The sequence below is a fragment of the Fukomys damarensis genome, unplaced genomic scaffold, assembly GCF_012274545.1.
Source record: "Fukomys damarensis isolate Sample0158 unplaced genomic scaffold, DMR_v1.0_HiC HiC_scaffold_1, whole genome shotgun sequence".
NCBI lineage: Eukaryota > Metazoa > Chordata > Mammalia > Rodentia > Bathyergidae > Fukomys > Fukomys damarensis.
In genome coordinates, this window is record NW_022900913.1 from 6,067,039 (window position 1) to 6,090,233 (window position 23,195).

At 46.5% G+C, this 23,195-nt stretch overlaps 1 protein-coding gene across 1 annotated transcript in view; it reads right to left on the bottom strand.

Moving 5' to 3' along the window:
* Positions 1-3,405: 3,405 nt before the first annotated feature.
* Positions 3,406-23,195, bottom strand: part of Sema5a (semaphorin 5A) — a 357,050-nt gene continuing 337,260 nt past the window's right edge. The window contains exons 19-25 of the mRNA XM_033758913.1: positions 21,803-22,028; positions 18,972-19,190; positions 14,229-14,399; positions 12,474-12,629; positions 10,324-10,371; positions 6,361-6,572; positions 3,406-4,480 (exon numbers count right to left, since the gene is read on the bottom strand). Coding sequence (XP_033614804.1) covers positions 4,361-4,480; positions 6,361-6,572; positions 10,324-10,371; positions 12,474-12,629; positions 14,229-14,399; positions 18,972-19,190; positions 21,803-22,028 — 1,152 coding nt within the window. The 3' untranslated portion in view covers positions 3,406-4,360. The remainder of the gene's footprint in view (positions 4,481-6,360; positions 6,573-10,323; positions 10,372-12,473; positions 12,630-14,228; positions 14,400-18,971; positions 19,191-21,802; positions 22,029-23,195) is intronic.

The window sequence follows — 23,195 nt, forward strand, 5'->3', positions numbered from 1 at the left end:
TCATCTAATGTTTGAATCATTTGGCATTACATTGTCAAAAGACTGAGAAAGAAGAGGATCACGTTTGAACTACTGGCCTTGTATTTGACTGCATCCTGAGAGGTGGACTAAATTTCCCTGCCTAGTCTAGGAAATGCCACAGGGCACTCATCTCGACCTCTGCATTTCTCCTTCTAGAACTGCAGGTGTCTTTGAGTCGGAAGCTTCACTGTGTCCACACTTTAGAAGCCTGCTGCTTAGGCAAGAGTTGATACCGAGTCCGATCCTGGGTAATAAGCTAGCGTGTGCTCCATGGCAGAACTAGCACGCTCTTTCCCGAAGTGTGGTCTTTCGAAAGTAGTGCCAGACTCTAAAAGCAGTTTTCTTGAGGCCCTACGCACACTGCATTTTGAACTACTTTCTAAAAGCAAAAAGGTCTCCGTTTCTGATACCTCCTTAATGCATACCAAATTTCTGATAATGCAACATGTGGAAAAACATTGTGATCCATCTGCTCAAAAAGTGTGAATGCATCTTAGTATCAGTCCATAAAGAATCATTTGAGAAATTGCTACCAATAATCCAACATCCTATCTCATTTTGCAGCTTGCCAAAGAGAAAAGAGGTAAGTATTAAAGCAATATTTATTCTTTTGTTGTATCAGGCTGTCAAAACAGACAACCTGAATGCCTTGGCTCAGTATCTGTAGTGTTATCAAATATCTTTAAATAAATTTTAATTAATAACCACAGCAGGAGAGAACAGCAGAAAGAAATTCCACATTTCCTGTGTTCCACGTATTTTATCTTACATGGCAAAATTCTGTGCATGGAAGTTACTTTTGTGTGTTTCTTAGGTGCAAATGAACATTGCTTTGACTCTTTTGATTTTATACTCATCAGCCAAAAAGCAGTGTCCTCAGAATGGCTTCTAGCATCTGATGGTAGAAAATCACAGACATTCTAGACAATCTAGCACAGACGAAAACGAGCAACCAAATACTGGCAATGTCATGGCAACATCAATCTCCAAATGTACCTTGCAGTAAGAGTTGGGATGAATGGGTGGGCTGGACATGGCCCATGCCACGTGTGAACCCCAACATGTATCATATCAAAAAGAACAGCAGACTTTGTTCCCGAGTCGAGGTCAAGTTACTGACTTGACAACTTCATGAAAACTCATTGTTGGAGCCATGAGACGCAGACTCAGCCCTGTCACTTCGAGAGCTGGCATTGCTGCAGCTCTTGGTATGGATCATCGGTACCTAAACCTCTGCCTAGCTGCTCCTGTGTGACTTTTTGAGACAAAAGTGCTAGATTCAGTGAAAAGAGATGCAAACGCCACTCAAAACAGGAAAGCCCCACTGAAACGTAAAGGATGCCTTGATGTTAAAGAAAGTTGATGGCCACGGGACAAAGGTGACAAGGAAAGTGGCCAGTGTTGGGAAGTATTTTATTTTCTCTAAATGAAAAATAAATAAGCATGAGGATAATTGCAAACTCAGTGCTGTCAAAGCGGTGACTGACGGTGAATGGTCTCCTCCAGAGGAAGGTCTCTGATCAACGTGGGGCCTTACTGTCGAAGAGTTTACATGTGTGACTGAGGCCACTTTCCTACTGAAAATCAGCCACAGTTCACCTGTACCAAGACAGAGTCCTAGGAATTAAATTGTGGTTAAGTGTCATTTGACGACAGGGTCAAATATGTGTAGTTTAAAAATGTAAGTCTCTATCTGTGCTGTTTGAACACAAAAAGGAGGAAGGAAGGAGGGAGGGAGGGAGAAGTAAATGGAAACGTCTGTCAGGAATTTAAACCTTGACACACAGATTTCAGCAGCAATCCTAGTGCTAAAGCTCCAGCCTGCAGAAGAGCTGCTGTGTGGAGGGGCAGCACCGCAGATGGTGGACACCACGAGAACCATGCACGCGGCTCGGGACTGGAGGGAGGTGAAGCACAGAGACAGGAAGCAGTGGTTATTCAACAGAGAGGTGCATTACTGAGAACACAGCTCAGATTGTTCCGAACGAAGCACTCTCCTGTTAGGACAGAGAAGGTTGCAAAGTGAAATTTTCATCTGAATAGAGTATCGGGGAGCAAAACATGAGGGGATTTTTTTTTTTTTTTTTGCAATGCCCATCTTGAAGGTTTGAATTATCCAAAACAGGAGAATCTTGGGTGGAGGGAGGATGGTTTTCCCTGATCCTGCATGATTGCTTACCGGCCAGCTGGGTACCATTCAGAAAGTATTTCACATCAAGTTCAGTGACAAGTTCATAAAATATTAGTATCCTCCTTCTTAGGGGAGATAAAGTGACGTTTTAACCTTAGAAAATTTTTAGGAGAGGGTGATTAAAAGGAAAAGCTAAGATGTGCTACCCAGTGAGGACTGTTTTTCTTAAAGAGATGAGTCAGTGTCCAGTGGAAATCCAACCTGGAAGTGATCAGGAAACCTTCTACTTCATTTCCTTTAGGGAGTGAGTGCTGAGCAGAATGCTCACACCCTGTATGCGAGGTGCCCTGGATAGTCCCTGTCCTTCCCTTTACACTAAGCACACGCTGAGCATCAGACCCACAGAACTGTGCACAGAGAGCACTGTTGCTAATTCAGGCATTTCCGAGTACTCAGAACTCAGCTATACTTGTTATCGATCATGAGATCTTCCCAATACTTTCTGAGCCGTTGTTTTAAGGTGAGTAAGACAGAAACACATAGGCTAATAACTGTGTTCCTCACTACCCATACTGCACATTTTCACAAATCCAAAGGTTCATCCACCTCTAAGCACATCTATCAATATCTGCTCAGGCTTTGATTATAATGCCGAGGCAGCAGATGACCTATTTCCATTTTGTTCTTACTTTTGAAAATTATTCCACCCACTGCCATATACTATGTGGATCCACTGTTTGCAAGTAATTTATCTTTTTCATTTCTGGAGACCTCTAGGAATGGCCTTTATAATGCCCTGAAATGCTAACCCACAAGACTGAGACCACAGGGACGGTCAGAGCCCTTCTTCCCCCTCCTTCCTCCAGCCCCGATCTCCCAGGTGCCCTGCCCCACCCCTGCCTCCGGACGGGTGGACAGGGAGACAGCACTGAGATCCAGAAAAGGCACCAGGCCGAACCTCTCCTCCCCCGCGCCCGGGACTGCAAGTGACAGCGTGGTGCTGGGTGCCACTTCCGTGTGCACCGTGACGGTCCAGGGAGCCAGCTTCACACATCCTGCTGGGGAGGGGCCAGGTGCCACGCCTCGGGGATAACGGGGAGTGGGACACAAAAGGATCCTCGTCACTAAGCATCGGCTCTTCCAACACTGAGTAACGCGGAGAAGTTTTAAAAATCATTTTCAGTTCCGAATCCATACTCTCCATACCTTCCCTTATCGGCAAACCAAGGTTCGACTTCCCTGTTCTTCCAACACTGAGTAACGCGGAGAAGTTTTAAAAATCATTTTCAGTTCCGAATCCATACTCTCCATACCTTCCCTTATCGGCAAACCAAGGTTCAAGACTTCCCTGGGCAGGGAGAGGCGGCCTGGAGTGATCCACTGCTGACGAGTGGTTATCCTGCCGGCCGCTCAGGGGACCAGGCAGTCGGGCTTCGGGCGACAGGAGACGGGCAGTGGCGGTCAGGCTGGCTTTGCCGAGAGCTGCAGAGCGCTGTCCCGAGTCCCCGCGCCTGTGCCTCTGACCCGCAGGCTCATCCCACAGCCCAGCACAGTCCGGGCCTCAGAGCGGGCGGGGCCTCTGCTCAGTCACCGGGCAGGTGCAGGGCAGGTGGGAACCCGGGGCGTCCCCAGCGGGCAAGAAGCTTTCCCAATCCAAATGCGGGTGCCTCTGAGAATCCACGGTATTTTCCAGACTGGAGAAGTTGGGAGGTCATGGTGAACACTTGTTGGGCCAAATTCATTTTCTTCATTTTATCAAATAATATGGGCCTTGAGGACAGAGGGGCCTCTCATATAAGGTGCTTATTTTCTTGAATTAAAACATCATGAAGATCTATGCTCAAAATGAAGAAGAAATCTGTATTTCTAATACTCCTTCCAACATGAGTGGCACATATGTAAAATAGAGCTCATGAGACAATGGACTCGTTAGAGAAATGGGCGGAACACAGTAAAGAACTTCACACTAGGGCTCATTTAACAACTACCAAGTGTTTGCTGCAGACCAGATTTTCATGATGCTGCATTTAGTTTTTTTGTTGTTGCTTTTAAGGATGTGTATTTTTGGCAGCAATGGGACACTCTTGGCTTGAAATGCACTTGAAATAGACCCAGACTTCCTCTCAGAAGCCTCAGAAACATGGAAGTCGTAGAGCACAGGCTTTGCAGAACTGAGGATTTACAAGAAGCCAAAAAATAGAAGAGCTATTAGTACTCATCATAATTATTGAGATCTGTAAAGTAGGCATTAGAATAGGTCTTTCCAGTGAGATGTGGGTTGAAGTATTTGTTTCTTTCCTCTAGGATCAGGTTGTTTTTGTTAAATGCCTGTAAAATACATATATAGAAAAGATATAAGAATATTTAGCAAGTAATATCCTGGAGTGAATATAATCAGGAGCCTATGATGTTGAATTTGAGCTCTCTCTTATGGTTCCGTTATTTTGGAAAGCATTTTCTCACTTATTGGCTTCCTCAGATTGTCTGCCTCATGGAAGACTTGCCTAACAACTAGAACAAGGTTAGCCATCTTCCATATACTTAGTTCTATTTTCAAACTTTAGTAAAGAATTTACTAAGAAAAGCAGAGTGTCAGAAAACCTAAACTGAACCTTCTAGAAAAACTTGAATGATTCCCACTTAATAGACACTTTAAATATTACTACATATATGAAGAATATACCTAAGCAGCTTTCAGATTTCAGTGGATAGGCACATTTACCAGTGATCTTGACAAAACTTATTTAGATAAATGTATAAGATTCAAAGGCCTTGGTTTTCTTTCACTCTGAACTTAGTATGCCCAATGGCTCTCTCTGACACAGGGCCCTTCAGGAGTCATTAACGTTGCCTGTGATTTCAAAGAAATTAACTATGCCAAGTAGAGAGTACATAATAAAGATGAAGATAAAATAATAAAGACAAAATAAAAAGATGAAGCCAAATAGTCAGAGACCAATTGTTCAGCGCTAGTCTGGGCAAGGTGCACGTGAACGTTCTAGAAGGATTCATGAAAGCTCAGGCAACCATCCATGTACTCAGCGTCCACTGCCTTCATGACGGCTCCATTTCCGGCCATTGTGAAAGTGCACACTGGATGGCAGTGGGAACAGAGACCAGCCGAATTACACAGACCCATCAGTGCATGGGAATCGTGTGCAGAGGAGCCCCTTCCTCGGGTTCTGGGACTTGGTCTGAAGCTCCCTGCTCATAGGAGCACCCGTTCCTCCTTGCACTCTAGAAGATCATTTCTGGGAGGCTGTAAGGGCCTGCTCTTAACTCCTGGTGCTCCATTCTCTAGGCCTAGCACTTGACTGGGGCCAGTGCTGGTGGGCTCTAGATCTTGGCCCAAGCAGAGGGCATGGGTCAATGGTCAGACAGCTGCAGGTCTGTCAAGGTAATGGAGAGAGGCAGCCATGGGGTGGGGAGGGAGCCAGTGAGGACACTGAGGCTCTGGGACCACCTGAAGCTGTAATAGCTGATGATACTCCACGCTTTCACATAGGAAGAAATCTGATTTTATAGGAAACCAGGAGCAGAGGGAAGCCCTCAGAACTCTCCCCAACAGTGTTAAGGGAAAGCATCAACTTCAGAGAAACGTGAGACTCTAGTCAGACTTAGCTCACAGAATGCCCTAAATCTATCTGGGTCCCAAGGCAGGTTGTGGGGAGCAGACAGGAAACCCATGGTCTTCCCAGCTATACACCTGACCTGATGCCCCACAGAGACAACAAACAGCAGTTACTATTTGCTGGGTTCTGAATCCTGGTCACTGAAACCTCACAACGAAATGCAAGTACATATTGTTATACCCATTTCAAAGAGGAAGGTAATAAGGTGGAAAGAAGGTCAGGTCTACTCCTCATTGGACCAGGAGACCTGATTGCCACAGTGTGGCCCTCATCACTGCTGCTCAGCCCTGTGCACCTGCTCAGCGGGGAGCTCTCCTCCTTGCACGGACTTCCTTCAAGCCTGCAAAGCATAAACAGGCTAAGCATTTACTCACTGTTGACTTCTTGTCTCCTATGTCACTGGGTTCCCAGCAGAGATGCCACATTTGCAAAGCCAAAGCAGGCTGTTCTTTATCGAGGGGCCCTCTTCCCACATCGCCCTCTGTGTCACTGGTCTGCCACGCTGGGCTCTGCTGACAGCCCTGGACCCCTTGGCCTGGGCGCATCTCGCTGCAGTGGTCACTGCCCCTTCCTTACCTTGATGGCTTCCACCGAGTCGTACTTGTCCAGTTTGTTGATGTGGTTGGTTATGCTGGTGTTCAGAGGGGCCGGAGACACCGGGTGGATGACGGTGGCATCATGGGACTGCTGCTGGTAGCGCTGGCAGTAGGTGTAGACAAGCAGGGTGAGGAGGCAGCCAAGGATGGAGCTGCTCAGGCCCACAGCGATCATGTGGAACATGTTGAACTCTGGAGGACAAAGCAACAGCATGCTGCACTTGAAAAGGCCGCAATATGGAACGGTCAGGAGCACTCAGATGAGGACAGGGAGAAAATGCCAAGCCACGTGCCCAGTGTAAAGGGAGGGGAATCACAATTCTCCTGAAAGTATCATGGGCATCAGGAAGCCTCTCCCCAGGGAGCACAGTGTGTGTTAAACCCATGCTTTCACGGATTACAATTAGAAGCATCTTAGAACTCAGTATGCTAGACGCAGCGTTGGGATTCTTTCCTTTGAAGGCTTGTGTAACACTGCTCTTCCACTCCACCTTCATGGCCATCCCTGGCCCGTGGGGTTTCTAGGGAATGGAGTACACTCGCTTCTTCATGGGTGCGCAACATGGCACATCCACAGCCTGAGGGAGGAGTCCAGTCCCTACACACCTGCAGGCCACACTGCTTCCCCTCTTTCCTTATTGCTTCATTTTATTTAAAAAGTGTTCCATTTACAAGAATTCTCATGTTTTCCATTATACTTTTGAATATGAATATACACACATCGCACAATATTAGAGGCTCCAAAAGCTCTAAAGGAAAAATACGTCTACATTCTTTCCTAAGGGTAACTATTGTAACAACGCCTTCAGGATCCTTCCAGAGATCTCTGCACAGGTGCGCGTTCTATGCACGTGTGTGGACAGAATCCCATGGACTATTTTTCATTTATGATGCATTCTGAGGATCTTATCAGGAAAATGGTTTATTCCAAAGAATAAAGGATTTGTGCTATAGGAATAAAATATGGCATTTTAGGAGGCCATGAAGTAACTCTTTCTTGACCTATTGTTTTTCCATTCAATAAGTATCTCTTTATTTGCATTTCCTTCCTTGAGGCAGGAGTATAATGCATTCAAAAGGTAAGATGGTGTGGATTTAGGTCTCTGAAACAGGAGAGGTCTGGGAGACACAAGGCCTATGTGATGCCTAAGATGTAACATAAAAATGCAGCATCCACTGTGAGTTGGAAAACACCACTATCAAAGTTCCAAGCCTTTCAGGGAGCAAAGATGATATCTAGGCAGGGCAGTGGTTATGGAGCTGAGGTTGGAGAAAATCACATAAGACAGAACAGGACCTTTCTTCTTCTGCACTGTGCTATGTGCCTAAAAAGCCTGTGGGTTACTTGGCTCCTGTCTCCCCTGCTCAGAGCACACCCCAAGGACACCCACCTTTCCCCAGGTGTCCCCTCTGTGCACCACAGAGGTGTCTCCTACCTGAGGTCCTTCTGTGATCTGTCAACCCTGGACAAGTGCAACCATGAGGAAGCCTGTTGTACAACGGCCCAGACAACAGACTGGCCTGTCTTGGGCTCTGGTGGCAACACGAACCTGCATCTCTGTGTCTGAAACTTAGCTTCCAGGACCTCCCCCTAGGGATCACAGAGCTTCCTCCCTGTGCTCTGTGATCCAGGTGCCCACTGCCCATGCTCACTACTTTGAGGTTACACTGCAGCAATGCAAGCTCAGAGGTGACACATGGTATCGAAGAATCACTTGATGTCCACAAGGGAACACCTGGGGGGAGTTCTAGCAGGATGCCAGGACTCTCGCTGAGTCCTTCTTGTCTCTACAGAGCTCCAGGGTGAGGAGAGCATTAGGGGAGAGCTCAACCTCGGGATGGGAGAGGCCCTCAGGGCCCCCGGCAATATGCATTAAAGTTCAGTACCCCTCATTTGGCCCTGAATTAGGGTTCCCCTATGCTGTGTTCCTCTCTGCTCCAGCAAATCACATTCCAGGGACCCTGAGAAATGCATCTGTCACCTGAGGTGGAAGGACGCAGTGACCCCAGGCTGATTCCTCTTGGGATCAGGGTCAGCCCAGCCAACATCTGGGGCTGCCAGAGGCCCTCGAATTCCAGATGTGAGTGCAGCTCCTGACACAGGAGTTCGCTATTCAGCGCAGGTGGTCGGACAGCCCACGCAGGCTGCACTGGAGCTTTCTACAACTGCCCCATCCCGGGATGGCTGCCTCAGGTTTCCATGCCTGGCTCACTTGCTTAATGAGTGCAGAAGACTTTGCACCCCTTGGCCTTTCCTGGTTTTGTCTCGGAGGAGCCTCTGGGGCTGGAGGGCTCCAGCCTGGGAGAGTCGGACGAAGCATGTGGGGCTGTTCCACCAACAACCACCAGAATCTCCCTGTAACCATGCAGTTGTCCTTAAGATAAGCAGGTGCGCGATCACACAGCTCTCATGGCTCTGTATTTTAGCTGCTGGGATTCCCCAGGGTCAGCGACACACACAGATAAAAGTATTCCTGCCACCCGATAGCTCGTGTTCCATTGTAACACATGGAAGGCAGACGGTGGCCTCCACATGCAGATACTTTGTCATTAGTCAAATGAATCGATCCCACAGGTGCCCAGGAAGCCTGTGGCCACTGACATCTTCATGAGGATTATGGAGTCTTTGTGTCTCACACAACTAAAAATAGCTAAGTTGGAAAAATCTCAATAAGAATCACATTTTCCATAGAGGGGAAAAATAGAACCTGTTACATCTCTTTTGAGACTGTTTGGTCTGGCTCTTTCCTTTGAAAACGTGTCTTTCTATGCTGTTATCTTAAAAAAAATTTTTTTTGTCAGTAAAGCTAGAATACAGACAAACCATCCAGTTGGTTTAATTGCATGATTTTCTGTGCAGAGTTTGAGCGCTTTGTCAGAGCAAATACATCTGTATGGTCTTCCTAAAACTCCCCAGACATCCTTGCTAGGTGATGGTTTTCACCGACGAGCCCTTCTCCATGGCTAGGGATCTTCAGGTGTCCAGTGTCACAGTGCCACTTGTAGCACTGATAATGGACTACTGAAGGGGCAGGTGGGTGGATCAACAGGTGGCTAACTAAGCAGAGAGAATTCACCAACAGTGAGGTTCGGGGCAGCGCAGCTCACAATGGCAAGTACAATCCTAAAATACGCCTGCGAAGCTCGTGAGTCCCTGCTGGTGTAAACAGACTGAAACCTGTTGTGTCAAGCTCTCTGGTGGGATGGATAACGGTAGGAATGAGCACGTGTATGTCGTCAGCCACAGATGTGAAAGTGAACATCTTAGAATGGACATTCGTTCAAATAATTGAAGGTGGATACGGTCACTGGCCTCACAGATCGGACAGCAAGCCCTTCCATTCAGACATGTAGAGTCTACATTTAGCATAGCCTTGCACCAACGAATGCTGCTTTTTGACATCCATTGCTGTAGAAAGTTTGAAAAATCCCTCAGGTGACACAGGTATCACTTTATGTCCCATTACAAGACAGTTCTTCGTTATCTGGAGATTTGAGAGCGGCTGCCATGGGTTTGCATGAAAATGTAAATAACTGCTTGGATAACCGTTTTAGGCCTGGAAGAACTACCTGTGGCTCATATTGCTATCTATCTCTGATTCATAAGGCTCACGTCCCTCAGCAGCTCCTGCAGACCTCACTGAGCACAGAATGGTAGACCCCACGAGAGAGGGAGATGCTGGTTCAGTCAGTGGAGGCAGGGCCTGAGAATCTGTATTTCCATCCAGTCCCCTGGGGATGCTGAGGGTGTGGACCTGGAGATCCCACGCTGAGAAGCCCTGGCCCACAGGTTCAATATTAACTATTACCACTTATACTCAGATGCATGATTTGGGGATCCAGGAGTGTCAACAGCGAAACACAGAAAACACAGGGACAGGGATGAGAAATGATCAGAAGTATTAGGATACTCAAGAGAAATTAGTTAAAAGCAAGAACTTACCTCCACATCTTTTCTCTTCTACACTACTGGATCTTGCCACAGATACTTCTGGAAGAACAAAAACCTAATCACAATGCATGAAAGGTGACAGGAAGGATATCCGTATCAATGCTGCATTTACAAAACGTCTAATGATTTTGAATCTAATGCACACCTGTTCTACAACCTTGATTAATTATAAAAAGAGTATTTATTTCTTGTTTTAATCAACCTAAGACTGATTAAGTCACCTTTAGGAGAAAAGGATGAGACTCAATAGGACAGAAAGAAAGTGTTTTGGCCCCTTAGGCTGAAACCAGCACTCTTCTGACTTCCTGCTAAAGTGCAGTGTTTCCGTACATCTGCTGGCTGAGGGTCCTCACAGCATTTGCATGATTGTTTTGTTTCATTGTTTCACCACAGCCCGTGCTGTTACATTCTCTTTGGGGGAGACAATTTACCAGAGCTCAAAGAAATCAATTTCACAACTAAGATGTCTCAAAAACTAAGTTATTCTTCAGGAATTTATTTATGACCTTTTTCACTCCGTGAGCAAACTCCACGGATGAGACACCGGAAGAGGTCTGTTCTTCTAAGTGTTTTAAACCCAAGGGAAAAAAAAATATCCTGTCAGGAGTCTGGAAATGCCGTTCCCTTCCATATTAATTTTCCATATTAAATACGTCCCTGTGCTTAAATTAACAAAGTCTTACTCATTTTGAAGTGTGATCATCCACTGTAGTGCATGTCTAAACGTTTGTAAATTACAGTAAAACATATTTCTGTAATTCCCCTCTGAACCCTCTCTCCTCAAACACACTCATCCCATCATTGTTGTCACTCTCTGAAGCCGTCTTCAAAGTTCTCTTTCAAGAGTGCTCTTTAGCTATGCTGTCCTGGCTGCCTCAATCTCCAGAACAGATTCAAAATGCTTCCCTTTTATGGTTGTTTTGACTTTGGGGAAGAGCCAGAAGTCACACAGGGCTGCTTCCTGTGAACAAATTGGAAGAGGATGCACTGTAATGTTTTCCTGAGCCTGCCTTTCCACGGGGTGACACTGAGCAGCAGCATTCACTGTATGTTTACTTATAACTTATAAAAATATTAAGGAAAGAAAACTTCCAGAACTGCTCCAGAAAGTGGCAAGAAAAATGGGACGAGTGTTCAAAGTGAAGGAAAGCATTTTGATTAATATGTGTAATAAAATTTTATTACAATAACATTTTTCTAATTTAAATATTCAGTATACATTTTGATCACATCTCATAATGGTATACATTATTAAAGCGCCTTATGAGGCTAAAACTAATAACTTTCTCTAAGATATTATCTTTTCCACAAAAGGGGGGCCTCAAAGAAAATCTGGTTTGTAGAATTGAACCCTACTATTTCTTGTAATAGGTAATAGATTGGTCTTTGGTTTGCAACCTGGTCCATCATTGCACATAGGTTGTATATTTGTTTGTCTGTATTTTTGGTACCAGGGATGGAATTTGGGATCTCGTGCTTGCCAGGCACCACACAGGTTATATACTGCATGGTTTATATAGGTGCAGTGCACTGTGCCTACTAATTCAGCTCAGTGGCACCGTGCCTGCCTCGCAAGTTCAAGGTCCTGAGTTCTATCTCCGGTATAGAAAAAAGAAAAAAAATGCAAATTTATAATAACTAAACTCTGATTTCACAGTGCAAAGGGGCTGCTAATAACCACCAGCCTCCCCTCCAGGGTGAGAACAGTGGTGACCAGTCATTTCCCCAGGATGGTAAAGGCTGCTTAAACAGAGGAATGCTTTTCTCTGCATGCATGCATGCGAGGGGTGGGAGGGAGAGAAGAGAGAGCAAGCGAGTTCTGGCAAAGTATTTAATCCAGTATTAAAATAACCAAGTAGCCTATTTTTTGAAGCAAAGTCTTCTGAATATATTAGAATCACACAATTACAGACAACATTGTGCTCAAGAGCTTTTTCATTCATAAACTGCATTCCAGTCTAAATCTACAGTTGTCTCTACAGCTACATTCAAATCATTTTAAAACTAGAAAATTGGATAAGATCACTTCTATTCCACCAAATGTACAGGGCAGACACAACTCCAATCTCTGACCCATTTTCTCGCTGGTGCTGGACAGGTTCTGTTCCTGCTGATGAGCGCTTGTGCCCTCCATCCCTTACCTGGGATGAAGTTAGAGTCGAAAGCGCACAGCCGGCTCTCCGTGTTGTTCCCAGAGCACTGGCTGCCCACTGGGAAAGGGAGGATGCACTGGCGGGTGCGGAACTGGACTCCAGATGGGTCACACACAGACCATTCAGACCACTCGGACCAGCTCTCTGTGGTACCAGAAGGGAAGAGAGGGGAGGTCAGGTAACACGTGTCATTTCAGGCTTTCCTGTTTTATTTCTGACAGTCCTGAACATAATATGATAGCATCCTGTCTTCCGACCAGTCCAATAAATACACAAGTGTGAATAAAAACATTATTTTAATCAGATATAGTGCCTTGAAAATAAAGTTTCTAAATCCAATATTATGTTGTGCAGTTGCAGGCACACAGTCAATAAGCTAATCTGTGAGACCAAGCTATCTCCAAACCGCCAGCGCGGCGCAGAGAAGTCATCGATGCACAGGACCTCTCTACACGCCAGTGCTCGGGCAAGAGGAGCAGCTGTGCTCTCTTCCTGAAGGCCGAGTTGGACTTTAAAGCTTTAAAGCCCTTTCTCTCTGTCGTGGAAACAGTTTTGCAGAGTCCATACAGCACATCAGAGAGGTAGAATCCATCCAGGGCTACCGAGGTTCACAAGGGCAATTCCCAAGTCTTGGGTCCAGGACAAAAGCTGACAGAAGAAAGGACACTTTGTCCTCAGTAGGAGATCTGCTGGGGCCTGTGTGGTTCACCCAGGCATGTACAGATGTCTGATAGGAGAGGAACAGCATTCATATTCATGTAAGAAGCTAAAAAAGCTGAACTTTTATTATTTATGGGCTGCTAATCAATACAAAGTGACATTTTTGGGCCAGGGACTTAGCTCAGTGGTTCTGCTGCCCGCCTCAGAAGCGCAAGGTCCCGAGTTTGATCCCAAAACCAAAAAACAGACAAATAAACAAAATGACATTTTTTTCTATGCATTTTGGAAGGAAATTTTGAAATTTTAACTTATGCTTTGACCCAGGTAAAAGAAACATGGAATGGCCGTGAGAAGATTCTGGTTTCTAGGTTCTATTCAGTATCATCGGAACCAGGAAGATCTGTCTAGAAATATCTGCAGGGCAAGCTAACAAACTGTTTGAGTGTTTTGATGTCCGCCTCAGACCCCAAGGCTCCCTGTACGTCAGAACACCAAGCTCCTGCTGTGTGTGCATGGGGTGGGTGGGGAGTGCTCCCCAACGTCTCCAGATGCTGCACCCAGGGCTGATGAAGCACCCGGAATTCCGACTCTCAGAGTTCCTCAGGCAGCTTCAAGGGTCCTCGGTTGCCCACCTAGAGTTTCAACATCAAAGTTTAGGTCCCTTGCTGGCCAGGTAATATATTTTGGGCAAGTCTTATTACAACCAGTCTCTGGTCCTGTGTGGATTTGGTCCTCTGCCTACATCTGAGTTCATGTTGTATGATTTCTCTAATCTCCTAACCACCAAGTGTGCCTGCTGTCTCCGTGTCATCGGGGAGAACTCATCTGGAACACCGCTCCGGGATCCTCTGAAGACTGGATGGTGGGGGTGAAAACAGAGAGGAATGGGTGCTCCCCTGGCTCAGCCCCCCAGACTCCTGTGGGAGCTCTACAATCGATTACTCTTCTCCATTTCTTTCCCGCAACTCTCCCTTAAGGTGCTGCCTATGAGGCATTAGCAAACTCAAGGTCTAATTGGTACTTGCTGGGACGCACTCGGATGGCAAGGAAAGACGCATGCGTGGGGAGGCACGTGCTGCCTACCTGGGCAGGGCTGTGTGTTGCACAGGGCCTCTTCGGTGTGCAGCCCCAGGCAGATGTCCCCTCCGTAGGCCGGGGCAGGGTTTGTGCAGGAGCGCGTCCTCATGTAGTGTCCACCACCACATGTCGCCGAGCACTGTGACCAGGATGACCAGCACGACCATGCACCATCCACTGGGAAGGAAACAAAGTCACCTCTGAAGCTCAAAGCCGAGCAACAGACCGAGCGCAAGGCAGAATCCGAATGGCTGGACACCTCAGGGGGGCTTGCAGTCACTCGCGGGGTGCAGGGCGTCCACAGCTTCCTTTGCTCAGGGATCCCAGTTGGGATAGTCTTCCCTGCACTTCTTCATTTCTCTTTATGTGTTCGCTCAGAAGCTATTACTAGACATATAATAGCTAAGTGCGAGGACGACAAAGGAGTGAAATGGGTGGGATGGAAAATTCCAGATCCAAGAAGGACCAGTGAACCCCTCTGCTTCTCCTCACGTTTGCTGCCTGAATAAGGCACTAGGCCAGACAAGACTTGAAAGTGGTTCAAGCCACAGCTTTCCTCATAACTAGATCTCAACTTCCTCCTTGACAGTGGGGTAGAGGAAAGCAGACGATCCCACTACAATGGTAGCCGTGAAGGCTGCCTCCTAAATTCAGGCCCTAAACAACCAAAGCAAGTGCAACCACGCAGACTCCAGACAGTAAGGAGCAGAGTCCAGATGCCTGCAGCCAGACCTTGGCTGGATGTCACATGCCTAGCCCCGCAGGTGGATGCTGGCAGCACTGGTTTCTTGACCAGCATGGGTTTGAACCTATACTGCAGAGCACTGCCTCAGAGATGTGGCAGGGCGGTTTGTACAGGACAGAAAAGCAAAGCACACTGAATTCTGTAGTATCCGTTCATATTAGGAAGGTTGATGTATTTCTCAAATGGAAACTAGAGAAAACAAAGCTTAACAAAATAGCTTTCATTCAGAACTCTAAATGGGGAAGCAGGGACTCTGGGGTCAAGGATGCAAGATAAACATGAGTAACTGAGCAAAGGGTAGTTCTTCAGGGGTGGAATGAGGCTGGGAATGATGATAAAAATAACAGCAATGAGGAGGAACAGGAACAGGAACAGGAGTAGGAACAAGAGAAGAAAGGGAGCAGAGACTCAGTAATTATTCCACTTAAACAGCCCAGGGGAATGTTCTAGAAATCTGTGAGGCTTGAGACAGAGTGGTCAGGGCACAGCGAGCATGAGTGGGGAGTCACGAATAGGCAGGGGGCAGACTGAACACAGACCGGCACCAGGGTTCACTTAACTCCGGCCATTTTCACACCAAAAATCTTGGTAAGAATCATCTCATGGCTTCAAATCACCTTCTGATTTACCTATGAGTCTGGCTCATGGGAATCCCCAAAGACATTCAAGCTAGATCCATGTTCCTCTCAAGGAATCAAAACAAGTAATGAGGCAGAATTATTTTTGGTCAAATGAAATTTACGGTTTAAGTCAATGGAAGAGGACAAAAAAATCTTACTCCAGGAATTCTAGCTAAAGTAAATACAGTAAAATAAAACAGTATAGCTACTAGCGACAAAGAGCAAAGTCAAATGAGACACACTCACGCTGGGCATCTTGTGCACCCCCAGGGGAAGGAAGTCTGGCACCTATGGCATCAGGACACGTGCATGTGCAGTGCTGAGTCCTGCACCCCGCTTGTGGCATGGACTGCAGTGACTCCCACTGGAGGACAACAGGGCTCTCTGCTTCTCCAAAGATCTGTGAGGATCAGGCTCCTGCACCAAGCACACAGTGGCCTACACTGTATGAGGCAGGGTCCTCACGCTCCGTGGGTGGTGAGCAGGCGTTCCCCAGAGAACACGCACTGTCAGAGTCCCCTGATTCAGACAGCGGCCCCTCCAGGACTCTCAGGGCCTTTTACCCTCACATCTACTGCTTGCCGAATAAAGACAAAATGGACTGTTTCAGTTAAATATGCTCAAAAGAGTCTGTGTTTGCTGTGGTAGGTTTTATGGGGCCTAAAGAGAACTCTGAGGTTGTTTTCATCTAGTTTAAATACTGTATAGCACCACAGAGCTAACTTTTGTTTACCTTTGTGGGTGAAGGTCTGGATTCTTCAGCAATGAATCAAACACGACAGGAGGAAAAGGCATGAAGGAGAATCAGCTATTCCTCAGCATTGAAAACAACTGATGTACAGAAGGCACTAGTTAGATAAACCCACAGAGGGCAGAGAAGGGATGACATGAACCTAGCAACATCTTTAAAACCTTAGTATAGGGCTGGGGATTTAGCTCAGTGGTTCTGCCACCTGCCTAGCTACTGCAAGGTCCTGAGTTCAATCCCCAGTACAAAACAAAAACCTTATTATAGTTTATTATACAAGTGATAAATGAAATTTTTCATTAATTAACTTAAAGGCTATTTTACATTTCCCTAGTTTAAGATTTATTTACATTCTAAATCATAACGAAATCTATTCTTTTACTGGAACACAATATCCATTTGTAATTGTTGACGACGATCCAACAGGGTTAAACAAGAGAATGTCTTAAAAGGGTAAAAATAGCCTTACGACTGCCCCTCCATGATAGTGCAGCTGAGCATTTGTAACCCTGGGACTTCTCACTCTTCCTTGCCAAGCTAAATTCTGGTGTATTTATAGGAATTTTCCAGGAGGTCAGAAAGCTGACATTTGCACTCTCCAGGCTTGAACTTGTCCACTCCTTGGTGGAAAGTGACATGGGTGTTCTGACTAATTCCAAAACACTTTTCGGAATCTTGGCTTTTAAAGGAAAATGGGGGCAGAGCCACTCTGAGATAACTAAAAACACCCACAGAGGGTGCTCTGGCGTGTCTCTGAGATAGACAGAGACTCTCTGCCCCGAGGAGGAGGTCAGCGTCCGAACAGCTGAAGGAATCTGCATGCTCTACTGATGGCTGTAAGGAACCTGAAGTCTGAGGAGGGGTGGGCAGTGGAGGGATCCTGACATTCCCACGACACCCTCCCTCCACCCAGTTTATAGCACTGACTCAAATCTAGCCATATCGCCCATGGGCTTCCTCCCAGCACCCGGGGAGGAATCTTCTCACTGGGGCTGTGGGAAAGAAAGGCTCGGTGACCTTTCCCAGCCTCAGCATCAGCTGAAAGTTCAGAGGAGGAGTCCCGGAGGCTGGAGAAATTCAAGCAGAGACACCCTAGGAAGAGGAGTGCAGCTGAAAGAGCAGGAACATCATTGCGAGCCTCAGACACAATGCTGGGACAGTGTTGCTTTCACTTTTACCTACATCACACCCATCCATCGCCTCCCCAGCCATCACCTGTCTACCCGTCCACCTGATTGTTCATCCACCCATCCATCTATTCCACAAATGCTTGTTAAGCACCTACTGTAAGTCAGTTTCTCGTTCAAGGAACTCAGAAAGTTGTATGTACCTATGGAAAAAGAAGCTAAGACCTTATGCTCTTAAAGGTGTTGTACCCAATATTCGGAATGACCCCCATACATACACACACGCACCCCACATCCCACACACTGACCCTGCTTGTCAGAGTGACTAACTCCTGTGCATTCCTCAGACTCAGTTCAGGAGCAGCCCAGTTGGTGTTGCTGTCATGATTCGAGGTCAGTGGGTCTTTGATGCGGCCACCGCATCATCTCACCAACTTAGCAGTTGGGTTGAGATCATTCACAGGAAGCCTCGAAGCTCCTTTCTGAGCTGGACTGCAGCACTGGGTCTCTGCGTACACTCTGTCAGTGGCACATAACGGGTCATCCAAAAACGTGTGCTGACCCCAGATGAACAAAGGAAGGAGGGAAGAAGGGCGGGCAGTGCTTGTTCTGTCACCATTCAACAATGGCCAGGAGTTGTTTCCGGGTGTGGTGGGCCTGGGCTGGAAGCTGAGGCTCAGTGGTGAGACGCCACGAGTCTCGACCTTGTAGGGTTCAGTCAGACAAAAGGCAAGTGGAAGCAATGGAGGTGACAGGGCACCACCCAGGGCAGTGGCAGGAGGAAGGCAGAATACCCATGGAGAGGCAGGACCGTGAGGCCAGCATCTCATCAAAACCCTGGGCTCCTAGGGCTCATTTAATGTCCTCATGACTGTTTGGGTCTTGAAGGCATGAAAATATAGGTTCAGAAGAAGGCCTGAACACCCAAAGAAGTGGCCTTGGGGGAGGACACAGGACATAAGACACAGGGGCACCGGGAATGGCTCCGTGCTTACTGGGTCCCCATGCGGTCCAGAAAGGGACACCACACATGGCTCCAGACCACCTGGCACAGGGCTGAGGGCCAATAAGCTCGCAGTGGCTCATGGGAATGTTTTAATTTGTTTTCGAATCAGTGGAAGGAATGAATACAATCCAGCCCAGACTATATTCATCTTTCTACCAGTGCAATTTGGAAAAGAGGAGGTCCTTGGTAGGCCCACAAAAGCCACAACCTTCAGATCGTTTTCATACAAAGAAATTAAACTGCTTGCTGGCCTGAAGAGGGGCTGAGAGACAAGCGTGACTTGCGATGAAATGGCTGGATTTGGTGTCAGATCAGCAGCTGGGCAGGGCGGGGGATCGAGGACCTCTCCATTGTTCTACTTTTTTCCTTTTTGGTGACAGGGACAATCCAACAGGGGCCGATGTTACTTAAAAATTCCTTTAAAAGGCGCATCCCAGATGCAAAGCTGGTGAATTAGAAGACCGCAGGACCCAGCTCCTTTCCGGATGACGCTGTCCACTCACCTGGGCAGGGCAAGATGTTGCACTCCTGGTACTCCATCGACGGGCCCAGGCACGGCATCCCTCCGTACTTGGGCTCCGGGTTGTTGCAAACGCGCTTGCGGTTCCGAATGCCCCTGCTGCAGTCACGGCTGCACTGGGACCAGGATGTCCAGGCCGACCACGCGCCATTAACAGTGTGGGCCGAGTACCTCCCGGTGCGCAGGAAGTCCCCGGAAAGCCCTGGGGAGGAAAGGCCAAGGGGTGACTGTGCGGGTTCTCCCGGGGACCTCGGTGTGGCCTGGCCTGTTTCTGTTGCAGTTGTGTGCCTTGTCTGGAATTACCTTCTCAAATCCGGGGAAACCTTTTTCATACTTCAGAAGCCCAAAACTAGAACAGCTGAGCGATAATCTGCTAGAACTCTGGCTTCTTTCCCACGGTTGCTAGTCACTAAGAAAGCTCCCTTTGTTAGTGTGGCAAATTCCTTACACAGGCAATCCAGCCTGTATTTGTTGCCCATTTATTTTGTGTAGAACCTTCTAAAGAAAATTGACCTTTCTCGCTTCCTGTAGAAATTCAACAAACTGCCCTTAGGAAACACGGTTAGGGTTTCAGACATTTGCTAAGCCTGTTCCTTCACCAGGGGCCACCATAACTGCTCTGGGATTGCAGGCCACAGAAACACCTCTCTGCTCTAGAGAATGCATGTTCTGGAACCAGATGCAGCTCGGAATAGTTCTGCCGAATGTCTCACATGCCCGTTAGCTTTGGAGCACTCTCGCGAACAACTGCGAGACGCAGTGGACCAGGGGCAATAGGAGCACCTGAAGTCTGGGGTGGGAGGAAAAATGCCCTTCCTAATATCAGAGCACATGCCCCTCGCAGACTTACTATCTATTAGGTCTGCTGGGAGCAGGCAATCCCTTCAACAGCCCTAGGCAAAATTTGTTTAATTTGATGCAAATGCCTCTCCAGTTACAATAAAAATATTGGATAATTTCCTCAGCTGTAGGCCACAGGACACAAGTTTTAACAAATGCCTCTCCAAGGATGCCGGGAAGTTCTGAGGAATCTCGGTCAGGAAAAAGCAAACACGACCGCAAGTCTGCACACCCTGGAGTGACTCTTGTTTACTTTGAAACTCTGCCTGTGAAACGCAGGCCGGTACACTTCAGAGAAAATGACATAGAAGTGCTTTGCTGTGATGAACCAGTTATTTGGTGGGTAATCAGTAAAGGACGAGTCTGCACAATTAAAGCCTCATTTTATGTGGCTAGAGGCAAATGAGTCCAATTTTGTGTTCTCAAGATGTCCATACGAAAAGGGGAGGATGACCACAGGATTTAAAGCCATGAGGACACAGGAGTTCTTCCGGAGCCACGGCCATGATACACTTTTGGAGAAAATACAGAATATCATGTATAAAGGCATTTTAAATGTTTCCTTTGTTTGTATTATTAACATTTAAAGCAAACATTAGCTTTGGCTTTATCTGCATCCAAGAATAGAGGAAAGAATATGTTTGAAACAAGAAGCTCATTATAGAGACAGCATTGCTCTTTCTTTCCCCTTCACTTGATGCCACGAGAAATGAGACAATTCATGGTCTATTTTGATATCAGGGAATGAGTGAATAAATTGAAGAGAGGATTGCCGGAGTGGCAACGAACGATAAGAAGATCAGGTAGACATAAACTTCAGATAAACAACTAATAACATTTTAGGATAAGCATTCCCAAATAATACACTTCTACACTTTCAAAAAACTGCACGGGTCTTGCTTAAACCACAAAAGTTCTACGGGACATAGCTATTTTTTAAAAAAAAAAGCCACGGTACCCACTTATACCAGAAAAAATCCTGAAAATACCTGAAATTTATATGTGGATTCTTGCATTTTATATCATGACTCCATTGGGAGATTACAGGATCACCCCTTACAGCGTGCAGATCTTTAAGCTGGGTCTTCAGTTATCTTTTGCACAGAGTTTTACCCCATATACATTCTGCTAATGATGTTGGAATTTTGCAAGATTGATAAGGAGCAACTGTCATTTTGTTGCTCATTTTTCTAGCTGGGTAGTGTTGGTTTTATTTATGCTGTATGCCTACTTTCATAAAACCCTTCATCAGTGTGACTTACTGTATCCATTTAAGGGACAATAAGCTTGTGTAACCCTTAAACCACAGAGAGCAGTCCTCTGGAGTAAGCGGGGAGTGGATGTCAGTAAGGACAGAACAAGGAGACAAGAAAATGCTTCTAAAGCAAAAGGTGCTTAGCAGGAACTGCTGGCCTCCAACCAGCTCCCAGGAGACGCCTTGGGGACCTGAGGTCTGTACGAATAGCAGTGCTCACCATTTCGAGCTTCCCATAGCAACACCGGGAGATTTACTGGGCACAAACTCCTCTGGATCTGTGATAAGCGCAGTGTTACTCTGGGGATTGAATTCACAGTCAACTTAGTACAGTATATTTCCTTTTCACGGCTTCATGCTCCGTGGTTTCAACCACAAGCCAAAAATATTGGTATTCGTCTTGACTCTTTCAAGGAGACCACATAACTTTTATTATACTCTATTTTTATAGCTGTTCTATTTTATTTATGATTTAGTGCTGCTAATCTCCTCCTGTCTCTTGCTGTGCCTGCTTTGGAGTCACTGGGAACCATAGATAAAGGGCTACTTTGTACAGCTAAATTCTTATAGTAAAGGTATTTCTGTTAAGTGAATACTGCTCTGCAAGGTCACTGTGACAAGAGCTGCTAAGCCACAATCACAAAGAGAATCTCCCCCCATGAGCCCCATCACGACAAGAGCAGTCCTCTGGACCGGGGGTGGGGGGCACTGCCACTCACCATCGGTGGAGCAGCCGCTGGTCCCGTCACTGGAACAGTACCGCATCTCGATCCTCTGCCTTCCCACCTCCAGCAGATTCGGATCTGGCAGGCGAGCTTTGCAGGTGTATCGGAACCGCTGCTCATAGTGGCCTCCGTTGTCAGAGATGTTGACGGGCGTCCACGGCGTCCAGGGCGTGGTCTTCTTCAGCTCAGGACACGGGTTGGTGTTGCAAGGCTGGTACTCCTGGAGAGAAACGCAGCATTTCTTACCCTACTGCATAGATCCCAGGAGGAATTTCTTTCTTCTAAAGATAGATAAGGTTACCCAAAATTTCAAATCCGAGATAACTCCAAGCTACTCTACAAAATTAGAAACATACTTATGAGGAAACAGGCATTTTGCAGAACGGTCAGTACTCCAGTCATCTCCAAAAAGAATCGGCAGATTCTCCTGCATAAACGATTTTAAATCAATGAGCAACATCACATGTGAAAAGAGCACCAATTCTGTATAAACCATCTTTGTTTCACTTGATAGGTAACTCAAGAAACTGATTATTCTGATGTTAAATTTTGGTGTTTTCTTTAAACGTTTAAAGTTAATAGGATGGGAGCATATTTTGCTTAGTAGACTACATAGTATTTAAGATTCATGGATATTGTAAGTCTTGGAATCACAGAGTCAAAGCACTAGAGTCTGAGTATCCACATGGAGATGAAATAATGACCCTCTAATCCACAGGATTTCCTCACTTCCTCTATAAACACAACACACTGTTTTTCTTCCTTCCTCCCACTCCCAGATACCTTCCTTCCACCCGGCGATGGGAGGGTCCTGGGGAGGGGAGCAGAGAGTGTCTGCCCAACAGTACATAATACACCTACTTATGCCCATATTTTAAGATATTTTTATCAATGTTAACTACACATGTAAAACAAGAGTTAAATCATTTTCTAAGTTATATTGTAAGTAAGATAACTTGTTCTGTTCTTTCCCGGTATCTTTCAGTTGAATAGTTTTGCATTTACTTCCAGAGAGCTAACTTGAATTTTCCAATAACAGGCACCGTGCATTAATCATGCGCCTTGGGAAGGCAGGACCCTGACGTCTCCTGGCTGACACCTTTCCTGTGTCTAACACATCACTGCAGGCTTCCCATCTCCCGCCGTCTTCACATAGCTACATCTTACTTTTGGTAGATCCAATTCAGAGTTGGCACTCACCACGAGGTAAGGACTACTCACGCCAGAGGGATACAGGAAACTGGGATTGGCTTCTACTTCCAGTCCGACTCGCCAGTTCTCTTGTATTCCAGTAGGTTGTTTAGTGTCTATGGACTTGTCACTCATTCAACAGTTATTCTGCCGGGCAGTCAAACACAGCAGTGACTGTACCAACTGCAGGGCCACG